This window comes from Cetorhinus maximus, chromosome 13 (genome assembly GCF_964194155.1).
Source record: "Cetorhinus maximus chromosome 13, sCetMax3.hap1.1, whole genome shotgun sequence".
In the NCBI taxonomy this organism is placed as follows: domain Eukaryota; kingdom Metazoa; phylum Chordata; class Chondrichthyes; order Lamniformes; family Cetorhinidae; genus Cetorhinus; species Cetorhinus maximus.
The window spans coordinates 118623432-118637057 of NC_135891.1; the positions used below are offsets into that span (position 1 = coordinate 118623432).

The 13626-nt window shown below is 42.8% G+C and overlaps 1 protein-coding gene across 2 annotated transcripts in view; it reads right to left on the reverse strand.

The window, feature by feature from the left end:
- Positions 1-13626, reverse strand: part of LOC144689047 (3',5'-cyclic-AMP phosphodiesterase 4C-like) — a 278616-nt gene that overhangs the window by 221450 nt on the left and 43540 nt on the right. For both annotated transcript variants that reach the window (XM_078556179.1, XM_078556181.1), the window contains one exon: positions 588-802. In XM_078556179.1, the coding sequence (XP_078412305.1) occupies positions 588-802 (215 nt within the window). The remainder of the gene's footprint in view (positions 1-587; positions 803-13626) is intronic.

Sequence of the window (13626 nt, forward strand, 5' to 3'; positions counted from 1 at the left end):
TTCATTGGTTTAAATTAAGATGGAACATGCATTTATAAAGTGCCTTTCAGGACCTCGGGATATTCTAAGGCACTTAACAGTCATTGAAGTATTTTTGAAATGTAGTCACGGTTGGGGCCTAGGGAATATGACAGCCAATTTGTGCACAGCAAGCTCCCACAAACAGCAAAGTGATACAATCCAGTTTGGCCAGGACACTGGGGAGAACTCCCTTGCTGTTCTTTGGAATAGCTTTAACATCTAACTGAGAGGGCAGCTGGTCCTCACCTTAGTACCTCAAAAAGATGGCACCAGTGACAGTGCAGCAACCCCTCAGTACTGCATTGGGAGTGTCAGCCTGGATTTTGTGCTCAAGTCTCTGCAGTAGGAATTGAACCCACAACCTCTGTCTCAGAAATGAGAGTGCTGCCCACTGAGGCATGATCATAGTTCCTTGCATGAGAAGTTTCAGGAAAAGAATCAGAACATACATGCACACACGCGCACACTCACACACAGTTACCGGTACCAGTTTAACCATCATCAATGAACAGGCATCCCTCAGACAACGCAAACTGAGAAGAGTAGAATAACACTTCACCCCTTACCTTGTGCTGCTGCATTGAGGCACCGATAGTTCTGCTTGTACAGGGACGACTACCCTCAGCCCCTGTTCCTCTTTTGGCAACCTGCAGCCGTCGTATAGTGCAGACTGTCGCCATGACAATGGAGGCAGCTGCAGAGTTCCGGACGAGTGTCTCTTGACCAGGCCGAACATGGATGGCTGACCTGGTGACAGCAGATCGAGTGAATCTCTGATTCTCTGAGGAAGATGGGAAAGGACAGGACAAGTGGTTAAGAAACTAGGAAAAACGGTGAAAGAAATGGTGCAATTTATAACGTTTTCATTGCTCGCAAAGTTGCAGAGTAATGTCAATCTCATCAAACACATCCGAACATACAAATATTCAACCATATAAGCAAATGTATCAACAGATAAGTAGGAACCATACAACAATGCAAGCACGTGAATGTGCAGATATAGGAATGTGTGACCATAGAAAATAAACAGTAACATGATCATTTTTTTTTAAAGTGATGCTGTTTGAGAGGTAAATATTGAGGAAAGCACAATTTCCTTGCTCTTTTTCGAAATAGTGTCATGGGATCTTTTACATCTATGCAAAAGTGCAAATGGGAAGTCGGTTTAATGTTTTATCCAAAATACGGCATCTCCAACTGTGACACATTCCCTCAGTATTGCACTGGGAATGTCAGCCTGGATAAAGGGCTGAAACCTCTGGAATAGGGCTCGAAAACAATCCCTTCTGACTCAGAGGTCAGAGAGAGCTACTAACTCTGGCAGAGATGAAAAGGCAAGGGGAAATTGTGGGCTGGTGGCAAAATGACGCCAAGTTTAAGATTGAAAGGAAGATGGAGGAAGGAGGGGAGAAGATCCATGGTACCACAAGAATTGTGATACTCTGTGTTGCAGCCCCATTATTTGGCCTTATTAGTTAACAAAGACTGAATCACCATGTCACCAGGTACTGTAATACATCAAAAACTCTGTTCTGAAGAATGAGATTCAAGGTTATTGATCACATGATGATGGAACTCCCACACGTTGTAAATCTACGCATAATTGAATCACCTGTCGACAAGGCAATAATTCCTGTGCAGAAAGTAGATTAGAGAGTTTATATAATCAATAAAATCATCAAATTGGAGTGTTAAAACAAACTAGGATGAAGTTTGGGAGGATTACATTAAATGGGAAATTACTTCTGTATTGAACATTGTAACGGACCTTTTACATAGAGGCAGTGGGAGGTGAACTAGCTTGGAAACGGTGTGTACATGTGGGCGTGTGCGTGTGTTTGTATGTATGGGTGTGCGTGTGTGTGTGTAGGGACTAGAATTACATAGAAAGACAGAAAATCTTGGATTGTTCTCCTTTGAGCAGAAAGATTAAGAGGAGGTTTGATTGAGGTGTTCAAAGTCATGAAGAATTTACCGAATGTAAAGTAAATAGAGGCTATTTCCGGTGGTGTAAGGGTTGACAACCAGAGGGCATAGATTTAAAATGATTGGCAAAATAACTAGCAGGAACATGAGGAAAAATGTTTTTATGCAGCAAGTGGCTACAATTTGGAATGTACTGCCTGATAAAGTGGAGGATACAGATTCAATCATGGCCATAAGATCATAAGATGTAGCAGCAGAAGTAGGCTATCCAGCCCATCGAGTCTGCTCCGCCATTCAATGAGATCATGGCTGATCTGATAATTCTCACTTCACTTTCCTGCCTTTTCCCCATAACTCCTGATTCCCTTAATGATTAAAGATCTGTCTATCTCAGCCTTGAATATACTTAACGACCCAGCTTCTACAGCCCCCTGTGGCAAAGAATTCCACAGATTCACTACCCTCTGAGAGAAGAAATTCCTCCTCACCTCTGTCTTAAATGGGTGACCCTTTACTCTAAGATTATGCCCTCTGGTCTTAGATTCTTCTACAAGGGGAAACAATCTCTCAGCATCTACCCTGTTAAGAATCTTATATGTCGCCTCTCATTCTTCTAAACTCCAATGAGTGCAGGCCCAACCTTCTCAACCTCTCCTCATAAGAAAATCCCTCCATACCCAGAATCAACCTAATGAACCTTCTCTGGAACTGCATCCAATACCAGTATATCTTTCCTTAGATAAGGGGGCCAATAGTAAGGGGACCAAAACTGTTCACAGTATTATAGGTGTGGTCTAACTAGTGCGTTGTATAGTTTTAGCAAGACTTCCCTACTTTTATACTCCATTCCCTTTGAAATAAAGGCCAATGTTTAATTTGCCTTCCCTATTACCTGCTGAACTTGTATGTTAGCTTTTTGGGATTCATGCACAAGGACCCCCAAATCCCTTTATACTGCAGCTTTCTGTAGGCCTTCTCCATTTAAATAATGTTTAGCTCCTCTATTCTTCCTACCAAAGTGCATAACCTCACATTTTCCCACATTATATTCCATCTGCCAAGTTTTTGCCTACTCACTTAATCTGTCTATATCCCTCTGCAGACTCTTTGTATCATCCTTACTGCTTGTCTTCCCACCTATTTTTGTGTCATCCGCAAACTTGGTGATAGTACATTCATTTCCATCATCCAAGTCATTAACATACATTGCAAATAATAGTGGCCCCAGCACTGACCCCTGTGACACTCCACTAGTTACAGGTTGCCATCCTGAAAATGCCCCCCTTATCCCAACTCTGTCTTCTATTAGTTAGCCAATCCTCTATCCATGCTAATATACTGCCTCCAATACCATGGGCTCTTACCTTATGAAGTAGCCTTACATGCAGTACCTTATCGAATGCCATTTGGAAATCCAAATATATTACATCTACTGGTTCCCCTTTATCTATCCTGCTTGTCACCCCCTCAAGGAATTCTAATAAATTTGTAAGGCATGATTTCCCCTTCATGAAGCCATGCTGACTCTGCTTGATTATATTATGTATTTCTAAATGTTCTGCTATTACATTTTTTACAATAGACGCTAACATTTTCCCAATGACAGATGTTAAGCTAACTGGCCTATAGTTATCTGTTTTTTTGTCTCCCTCCCTTTTTGAATAAGGGTGTAACATTGGCAGTTTTCCAATCCTCTGGGACTTTTCCAGAATCTACGGATTCTTGGAAGATTACTACCAGTGCATCCACTTTCTTTAATGTCCTAGGATGCAACCCATCAGGTCCAGGGGACTTATCGGCCTTCAGCCCCATTAGTTTCCCTAGTACTTTTTCTCCAGTGATAGTTATTGTATTTATTTCCTCCCCCACTTTTGCTCCCTGATTATTTAGTATTTTTGGAATGCTATTAGTGCCTTCTACTGTGATGACTGATGCAAAGTATTTATTCAACTCCTCTGCCATTTCCTGGTTCCCCATTATTATTTCCTCAGCCTCATTCTCTAAGGGGCCTATGTTCACTTTGGTCATGCTCTTCCTTTTTATATATGTAAAGAAGCTCTTATTGTCCGTTTTTATATTACTTGCTAGTTTACCCTCAAAGTTTATTTTTTCCCTCTTTTTTTTGGTCATCTTTTGTTGGTTTTTAAAACTTTCCCAATCCTCTGTCTTACCACTAATCTTTGCCAGGTTGCATGTTTTTTCTTTCAATTTGATACTATCCTTAACTTCCTTGGTTAACCATGGTTGGTTTATCCCATTCCTTGAATCCTTCTTGCTCACTGGGCTATACCTTTGTTGTGAGTCATGAACTATTTTCTTAAACGTCTGCCATTGCTTATCAACCATATTTTCTGCTAAACTCCTTTCCCAGTCCACTTCAGCCAACTCTGCCCTTGTTCCTTTGTAATTACCCTTATTTAAATTTAGCACAGTTGTTTCCGACCCAAGTTTCTCACTCTCAAACTGAATGCTAAATTCAACCATGTTATGGACGCTGTTGCCTAGGGGGTCATTTACTCTGAGATCATTTATTTAATCTGCCTCATTACACATTACCAGATCCAAAATAGCCTGATCCCTGGTTGAATCCACAACATATTGTTCTAGGAAACTGTCCTGAATACACTCTATGAATTCTTGCTCGTGGCTACCTTTGCAAATTTGATTTTCCCAATCTACATGAAGATTGAAGTCACCCATGATTAACGTGCTGCCTTTTTTACATGCCCTCATTATCTCCTGATATATTCCCTGTTCTACCTACAGTGTAGCTGCTGTTAGGGAGCCTATAGACTACTCCCACCAGTGTCTTCTTCTCCTTGTTATTTCTCACCTCAACCCATATGGATTCCACATCTTTCGATCCAAGATCATTTCTTGCTATCGTGCTTATTCCATCTTGTACCAACAAAGCTACCCCACCACCCTTTCCTTCCTGCCTGTCCTTTCGAAAAGTCACATACCCCTGAATGTTTAATTTTCAGCTTTGACCTCCTTGTAACCATGTAATGGCTATAAGATCATGCCTATTAACCTCTACTCGTGCTATAAATTCATTTATTTTGTTCCGAATACTATGTGCATTTAAGTAAAGAGCCATTAATTTTGCCTTTTTACCATTTTCCCCCTTTGCTGCTTTTTTAAATGTTTGTACACTCTGTCCCTTCCTATCACACCCTGGGTATCATTGCCTAAATAGCTGCCCTACAAGGCTGCCAAATCCTTTTGCTTTGTAAGCCTATGTATCCCCTCTCAAGAATTGTCCCTCCGCACCTGCTCTATTTAGTTTAAAGCCCTCTCTTCAGCCCCTACAGCCCTAGCCCTAGTTATTCGATTCGCCAGGATACTGATCCCAGCACAGTTCAAGTGAAACAAAAACAAAACTTGCTGGAAAAACTCAGTAGGTCTGACAGCATCTGTGGAGACAAAGACAGAGTTAACATTTTGAGTCTGTATGACTCTTCTTCAGAACTTCAAGTGAAGCCCATCCCACTGGAACAGCTCCTTTCTACCCCAGTACTGGTGCCAGTGCCCCATGAATTGAAACCCATTCCTCCCACACCAATCTTTGAGCCACGCATTTAGCTCCTTGACTTTATTTACCCTATGCCAGTTTTCCCATGGCTCAGGTAGTAATCCGGAGATTATTACCTTGGAGGTTCTGCTTTTTAATTTAGCTCCTAACTGTTCAAGTTCTTTCAATTCTTCCTAGTCCTATCAATGTTGTTGGTACCAACGTGGACGATGACCACTGTAATTCCTCCCCTCCCACTCCAAGTTCCTCTCCAGCCCCAAGGAGGTTTCCTTAACCCTGGCACTGGGCAGACAACACAGCCTTTGGGACTCACACTCACAGCTGCAGAGAACAGTATCTATCCCCCTAATTATACTGTCCCTTACTACATTCCTATTTCCTCCTCCAACTTGAACGTCTCCCTGTACCACAGTGCCGTGGTTAGTTCGCTCATCCCCCCTGCAGTCCCCGCTCTCATCCACACAGCTTGCAAGAACCTCATAACTGTTAGACAATAGCAGGGGTCAAGGCTCCTCAGACGCTACCCTCTGGGTTCCCATACCTGCCTCACCTGCAGTCACACCCTCCTGTCCCTGATCACAGACCAAATTTGAATGACCTAATCCGAGGGGTGTGACCGCCTCCTGGAGCAAAGTGTCCAGGTAACTTTCCGCCTCCCTGATATGGCGCAATGTCTGCAGCTCAGACTCCACCTCCTCAACTCAGACCCAAAGTTCCTCGAGCTGCAAACACTTAGTACAGATGTGTTTGCTCTGGATCACCTTGGTGTCCAGCAGCTCCCACATGCCACAGCAGCAACACATCACCCGTCCTGTCATTGTTATCATATTTAATTAAATTAATTAATTACTCTATTATCCCTGCTCTTTACACTTGATGAATCCCCCTCTTTTTACACTCTATGGTAATTAATTTTTTTTTTTACACCGATATCGATCTTATACTTAACAGGCAGCTATTTTTAAGAAAAAGAAAGAAATAAAGGACCAGAAACCTAAACACAAACTAAAGACCTTACTTCTACTTTAAAGATGAGAAATACTCTCCAATCCTACATGTCAATCAGCAGTTTTCCCTGCACTCGTTGTCATGTTGTGGTTTGTGACGTCACTCTGCTGCTGGTCTCACTGAACTCTCCCCGCTCTTTTTTAAAATTAAGTCTCCCTCCTCTCCACGCTCTTTTTAAAAAATGGTTGTGACTATTTATTCCTGAGTCAGCACATTGAAATCTCAAACAAACATTAATAAATAAAATATCAGGACAGATTAAACCATCAAATATATACGGAGGGAAATGAATGCGGTGACTGAGCTGCACTGATCTCGGAATCTCTCCATTTCTCTGGAAAAAATTGCTCTTTGTGAGAGCCAGCTCAGACACAATGGGCTGAATGGCCTCCTTCTGTGCTGTAACCATTCTCTGATTTTCTCCAACTCCTTCCACCGTATCACTCACTCTGTCAAGTTGAGGTGACTAATATAGATGTATTTAAGGGGAAGGTAGATATTAGGGAGAAAAGGATAGGAGTTTATACTGATGGAGTGGGATGAAGTAGGATGGGAGGAGGCTTGTGGGGAGCATAAACACCAGCATGGAGCTCTTAGACCGAATATCCTGTTTATGTGCTGTTTTTCCTATGTAAGCTTGACTTAAGAGATTTGGAACAGAGGGGGAGAAACATCTGCACACAGAGGGTTGTGTGGTTTTGGAACTCACTTTCCTGCGTTTATGTCAACACTCAAGATTAAACTCGATAGGGAGATGAAGGAGAAGTGGATTGAAGGGACATGGCAAAGGGCAAGGGTACATGTGATCAGGAACTCTGCTCACTTGGAGGCAAAACATCAACTTGGGCTGGTCTGGATTGAATAGTGTAATACATAGCGAGAACCTGTATGGGCAGGAAGTCTTTGTAACCAGAGGGGCACACAGATTTAAGATGATTGGCAACAGAACCAGTGGGAAAGGTGTAGATGATTATTTAATGCAGTTAATTTTGTGATTTGGAATGCGCTGCCTGAAAGGGCGGTGGAAGTAGATTTAACTGTAACTTTCAAAAAGGGAATAAATACACGAAGGGAAAAAAATTGCAGGGTTATGGGGAAAGAGCGGACAGTGGGACTAATTAGTTAGCTCTTTCAAAGAATCAGCACATGTACGATTAGCCAAATGGCCTCTTTTTGTCATTAAGATTCTTTAGATAATAGCAGTTTCACCTCAGCCAACACCAGCTATAGACAGGTTGGTCAATCCTAGGGACATGGGTCAGATCCACACAGGGGGAAGCATATTACGGTGGGACGGGAGGGTGGGGGGAGTGCTCGGGGGGGGGCTGGAAGGAGGTGGACAGCTCGTCCCTCCCAAAAGCAAAATCGGCGTGGAGCCGACTCACTGGGTGCCAGCCTGTCCCACAGCCATAACGTGCTGTGGGCGGTCTAAATAGGCTGCCTATGGGGCAAATCACTGGGGTGGAAGTCCCGCCCTCGGGAGCTGCCGGCCAATCTAATTGGCCAGCAGCTCCAGCATTCTTGATAATGCCAAGATCTCATTGGTGGGTGCTGCTGGGACTGCAAGCAATCCCAAGAAGACAGCCCAATGGATCCTGGAGCAAGGTCAGTCCAGGGTCTTGGGCGGGGCAGGGGTGGAGTTTGGGCAGTTTAGGGAGGGGATGGGGATGGGGGTGTTGGGAGTTGTGTGTTTTATAGAGCGGGGGGGGTAGGAAGAAAGGGGAGGGTACTAACTTAGGGGGGGGCCTGCACCCCTAAAGACAAAGGACACCCCCTGAAGATAGTACCCATCCCCTTCCTTCCCGACCTTTTAAAAGGTTTTTTTAAAAAGGCAGCCTGCTCATGCCGACCATATGACTGCATGGACAGCGTATTATCAGGGTCAATTGGCTTGTTAACAAGTTCAATTGACCCTAGGTTATTTATTTAACTATAGCAGGCAGGCTGCCACTTGGTTGTCTGCCCATCCCTTGTATTATGGGGATGAGCTCGGGGATGGGCATTAAGGTGGTGGGATTGGCACCCCCCCCCCACTGAAAACATGCCCAGCTGGGGGCATGTAAAATCCAGCCCGGGGACTGGAATTTAAATGTAGCCTTTTCATTCCTTTCAGTGGGAAAGTCCACTGCAGGGTGCAACTCCAAAGGAGGTGGCTCAGGTTTCTTTCACAGCCTTTGTCAAATTACCTGATCCCATCCTAAGCAAAAATGTAACTATTCACCTCCATATCCCTGTTAGAGAAGTGAACAGAAAGAACTTGCATTTATGTAGCGCCTTTCATGACCTCAGGACATCCCAAAGTGTTTTACAGCCAATGGAATGCTTTTGGCAATAAAGCCACTATTGAAATGTAGGAAATGCAGCAGCCAATTTGTGCATAGCAAGATCCCACAAACATCGATGAGATAAATGACTAGAGAATTTTTTTTTTTGGAAGTGATGTTGGTTGAGGAGAGTGTGAACTCACTCTTTCCACTCCCAATCATGACCCCATGAGGGCATCGGCTGTGAATCTGGCCATGATGCCTCCTGTGTTCGAATAGCTTTGATGATATTCACTCTCTAAGCTCAGGGTTTGGGGAGAACATAATTTGGCGTAGGAAAGAGAAAAGAGCAGCTCAGACGTGAAGCTGCTGCATTGCAAGTTTATCAATAAACTTCATCCTTCTCTCCTCAATCTCTTCCATTTTAATCAAGTGAAATTTCAATTAACTCCCGGGAGGCACTGCGATTGGGAACATAGACGACAAATTCCTCCGGCAACATTAGAGGTGAGTCAGATGTTTCGATAAGTTATAAGTGGAAATTCAGCTCCTCCAATGCTTTGAGTCCCTAATCTAATCTCTTTCAATTCGAATTAATAAGTGTGATACATGATTTAATCACAGAGCAATAAATCTGTATCAGTCACTTTATTTTACAGTTAAAAGAGCCAGTGAGTTCTGGCAGTCTGTCAAATACGCAGGTCTGATATAGTGAAAGTTCCTCAGCTCATCGACTGCTGAAGACTTCATCCATGCCTCTGTTTCACTTTGACTATTGACTTGACTTCCAAAGCTTTCCTGGCCATCCTTCCATCTCCTACCCTGTTTATAACTGAGCTCTGTATTCTGCAGCCTATATGCTAACTGCAGAAAAAAACCATTCACCCATCATGGCTGTGCTTGCTAATCTATATCAGCTCCCAGGCCCTAAATTCCGCAATTATAAAACTCTTACCCTTGTTTTCAAATCCCTCCATGGCTTCATCTTCCCCTTCCTCTTTCTGTAGTCTCCTCGAACTCTGCAACCTTCTGAGATTCCTCTGCTCATCCAGTTCTGGTCTCTTGAACACGCCGATTTTAATTACTCTGCCTTTGGTGGCCGTGCCTTCAGCTGTCTGGGACCTAAGCTTTGGAATTTCCTCTTAAACCTCTCTGCTGCTCAACCTTACTCCTTCCTTAAGAAGCTCCTTAAAACCTACCCAAACTTTTTGTCATCTGTCCCAACTGGAGGAGGATACCAGTAAGTTGACTGCCCAACACAAGTGTAAGGCTCTCAGTTTATAACACTCTCTCTGCTACACAACCCTGCTATACTCTCTCCTCCCTTAAGATGTTCCTAAAAACCTCTCTTTGTACAAAGCTTTTAATAGCCTGTCCTAATTGTGAAATGGATCCAGTAAACGGGGCAATTTGGGGAAGGCAGCAGTAAGAAAGTAAAATAAAGCCCCAGAGCCAGATGGAGTACATCCCAGAACTCTGAGTGATGATTGAAAAGGATTTTAAACAGGTTCCCAAAACATATGGTAGAAAATGGAATAAAAACAGAAAACCCTGGAAGAACTCAGCATGTCTGAAGAGGAGTTATACGGACTCGAAACGTTTACCCTGTTTCTCTCTCCACAGACCTGCTGAGTTTTGCCAGCACTTTCTGTTTTTATTCAGATTTCCAGCATCTGCAGTATTTTGCTTTTATAGTAGAAAATGGAATTAGTCACAACACATAACACACCTCACTCTCAAAGACTCTCAGTTATAAGAACATAAGATATAGGGGCAGGAGTAGGCCATTTGGCCCCTTAAGCCTGCCCTGCCATTCAATAAGATCTTGGCTGATCTGCCCAAGACCTTAACTCCTCTTTCGTGCCAGCTCCTCATATCCCTCAACTCCCCAATATTTCAAAAATCTATCCACCTCCTCTTACAGTGATCTAGCCTCCACAACTCTCTGAGGTAGAGAATTCCAGACATTCACTACCCTCTGAGAGAAAAAATTCCTTCGCATCTCAGTTTTCAATGAGTGTCCCTTTATTCTTTAACTATGTCCCCTCGTTTGAGATTTCCCCACTAGTGGAAACATCTTCTCAACATCTACCCTGTCAAGCCCCCTCAGAATCTTGTACATTTCAATAAGATCACCCCTCATTCTTCTAAACTCTAATGAATAAAGGCCTAGCCTGTTTAGTTGTTCTTGATAAGTCATCCCAGGAATCAGCCTAACGAATCTCTTTTGAACTGCCTCCAATGCCAGTATATTCTTTCTTAAATACGGGCACCAAACCTGTACACAGTACCCCAGGTGTAGCCTCACCAACACCCTGTACAGTTGTAACAAGACTTCCCTATTTTTAAGCACCAACCCCCTAGCAATACAGGCCAAAATTCCATTTGCCTTCTTAACTACTTGCTGCACCTGCATGCTAACTTTTTGTGTTTCATGCACAAGAACACCCAGATCCCTCTGCGCTGCACTTTTTTGGAGTCTTTCTCCATTTAAATAATAGTCTGCCTTTTGATTCTTCCTATCAAAGTGCATGACCTCACACTTTCCTACATTAGACTACATCTGCCAAGATTTTGCCCACTCACTCAACCTGTCTATATCACCTTGCAGATTCCTTATGTCCTCAATACAACATGCCCTCCCACCTATTTTTGTATTGTCAATAAATTTGGATACATTACACTCTGCCCCCTCCTCCAAGTCATTAATATAGATAGTCAACAATTGAGGCCCTAGGACTGATGCTTGTGGCACTCCACTAGTTACATCTTACCAACCTGAAAAAGACCCATTAATCCCGACTCTCTGTCTTCTCTGTGTTAACCAATCCTCAATCCATGCTAGTACATTACCCCCAATACCGTGAGCTCCTATCTTGTGCAATAACCTTTCATGTGGCACCTTATGAAATGCCTTCTGGAAATCCAAATACACTACATCTACTGGTTCCCCTTTATCAACTCTGCTTGTTATATTCTCAAAGAACTCGAGCTAATTTATCAAACATGACTTCCCTTTCACAAAACTATGTTGACTCTGTTTGATTGCATTAAGCTTTGCTAAATGTCCTGCCATTTCTTCCTTAATAATGGACTCTAGCATTTTCCCAATGACAGATGTTAGGCTGATTCGCCTGTAGATTCCTGCTTTTTGTCTCCCTCCCTTCTTGAACAGGGGCATTACATTAGTAGTTTTCCAATCCTTCTTTCTGACCGGGATAAATTTTTGCTGAGCGATATGAAATATCTGCTTAAATGTCTGCCACTGCTCATCCACTGGCCTTCCCCTTAGTCTGTTTTCCCAGCTCGCTTTAGATAACTCTTTCTTCATACCTCTGTTATTGCTCTTATTTAAGTTGAGGACACTGGTTTGAGTCTCGAGTTGCTTGGCCTCAAACTGAATTTGAAATTCTATCATGTTGTGATCGCTACCCCATAGAGGATCCTTAACTACGACATCTCTTATTAATCCCACCTCATTACACATTACTAGATCTAAAATAGCCTGTTCCCGGGTGGTTCTGCAATGTATTGCTCTAAGAAACAATCCCTGATGCAGTCTACAAATTCGTCTTCCATGTTACCCCTGCCAATCTGATTTGTCCAGTCAATATGCAGATTAAAATCACCCATGACAATTGAGGTGCCTTTCTTACATGCCTCAATTATTTCCCGATTTATATTTGTCCAACAGTGAGGCAACTCTTCAGGGGCCTATTGACGACTCCGATCCATGATTTATTCCTAAAGGAATAGAGTATAAAAATAGAGAAGTGTTGTTGCAACTGTACAAGGCATTGGTGAGACGGCACCTGGAGTACTGTGCACAGTTTTGGTCCCCTTACTTGAGAAAGGATGTAGTTGCACTGGAGGCAGTTCAGAGGAGGTTCACTAGATTGATTCCAGAGATGCGGCGCTTGCCTTATGAGGAGAGATTGAGCAGTTTAGGCCTATACTCGCTAGAGTTTAGAAGGATGAGAGGAGATCTAATTGAGGTATATAAGATGCTAAAGGGGATAGACAAAGTAGACGTGGAGCAGATGTTTCCTTTTGTAGGGCATTCTAGAATGAGAGGCCATAATTTTAGGCTAAGGTGTGGTAAATTTAAATCAGAGATGAGGAGGAATTACTTTTCTCAAAGGGTTGTGAATCTGTGGAATCTGTGCAGTGGATGCCGGTGAATAAATTTAAGGAGGAGATGGACAGATTTTTAATTAGTAATGGGTTGAAAGGTTATGGAGAGAGGGCGGGAAATTGGAGTTGAGGCCAAAATGAGATCAGCCATGATTGTAATGAATGGTGGGGTAGGCTCAAGGGGCTGAATTACCTACTCTTGCTCCCTAGTTCTTATGTTCTTATGACTTCTTCCCCTTGCTATTCCTTATTTCCACCAAAACTGATTCCACATCATGATCTATTGCACCTATATCACTACTCGCCACCGCAATGATACCTTCCTTTATTAACATAGCTACCCCACCCCCTTTTCCTATTTTTCCAGAACATTGAATACCCTTGAATATTGAGTTCCCAGTCTTGATTATCCTGCAACCACATCTCTGTAATAGCTATTAAGGCATTTCATTTATTTCTATTTGTGCCGTCAACTCATTTATCTTGTTACAAATGCTGCGTGCATTCAGATAAAGAGCCTTGAGCTTTGACTTTTTACCATTATTACTCATTTTGGTTCTGATTTCTGCTGCACTCTTCTGCTTCTATTTTCTGCCCCTTCCTGTCACACTTTGGTTATTGTTCACCTCTTCACTACCCTGCACCTCTGCTCTCTCATTTCTTTTCAATTTTTAAAACTTTCCTTCAATTGAACCCTCTCCCCTACTAATTAGCTCAAAGTTTTATCAACAACCCCAG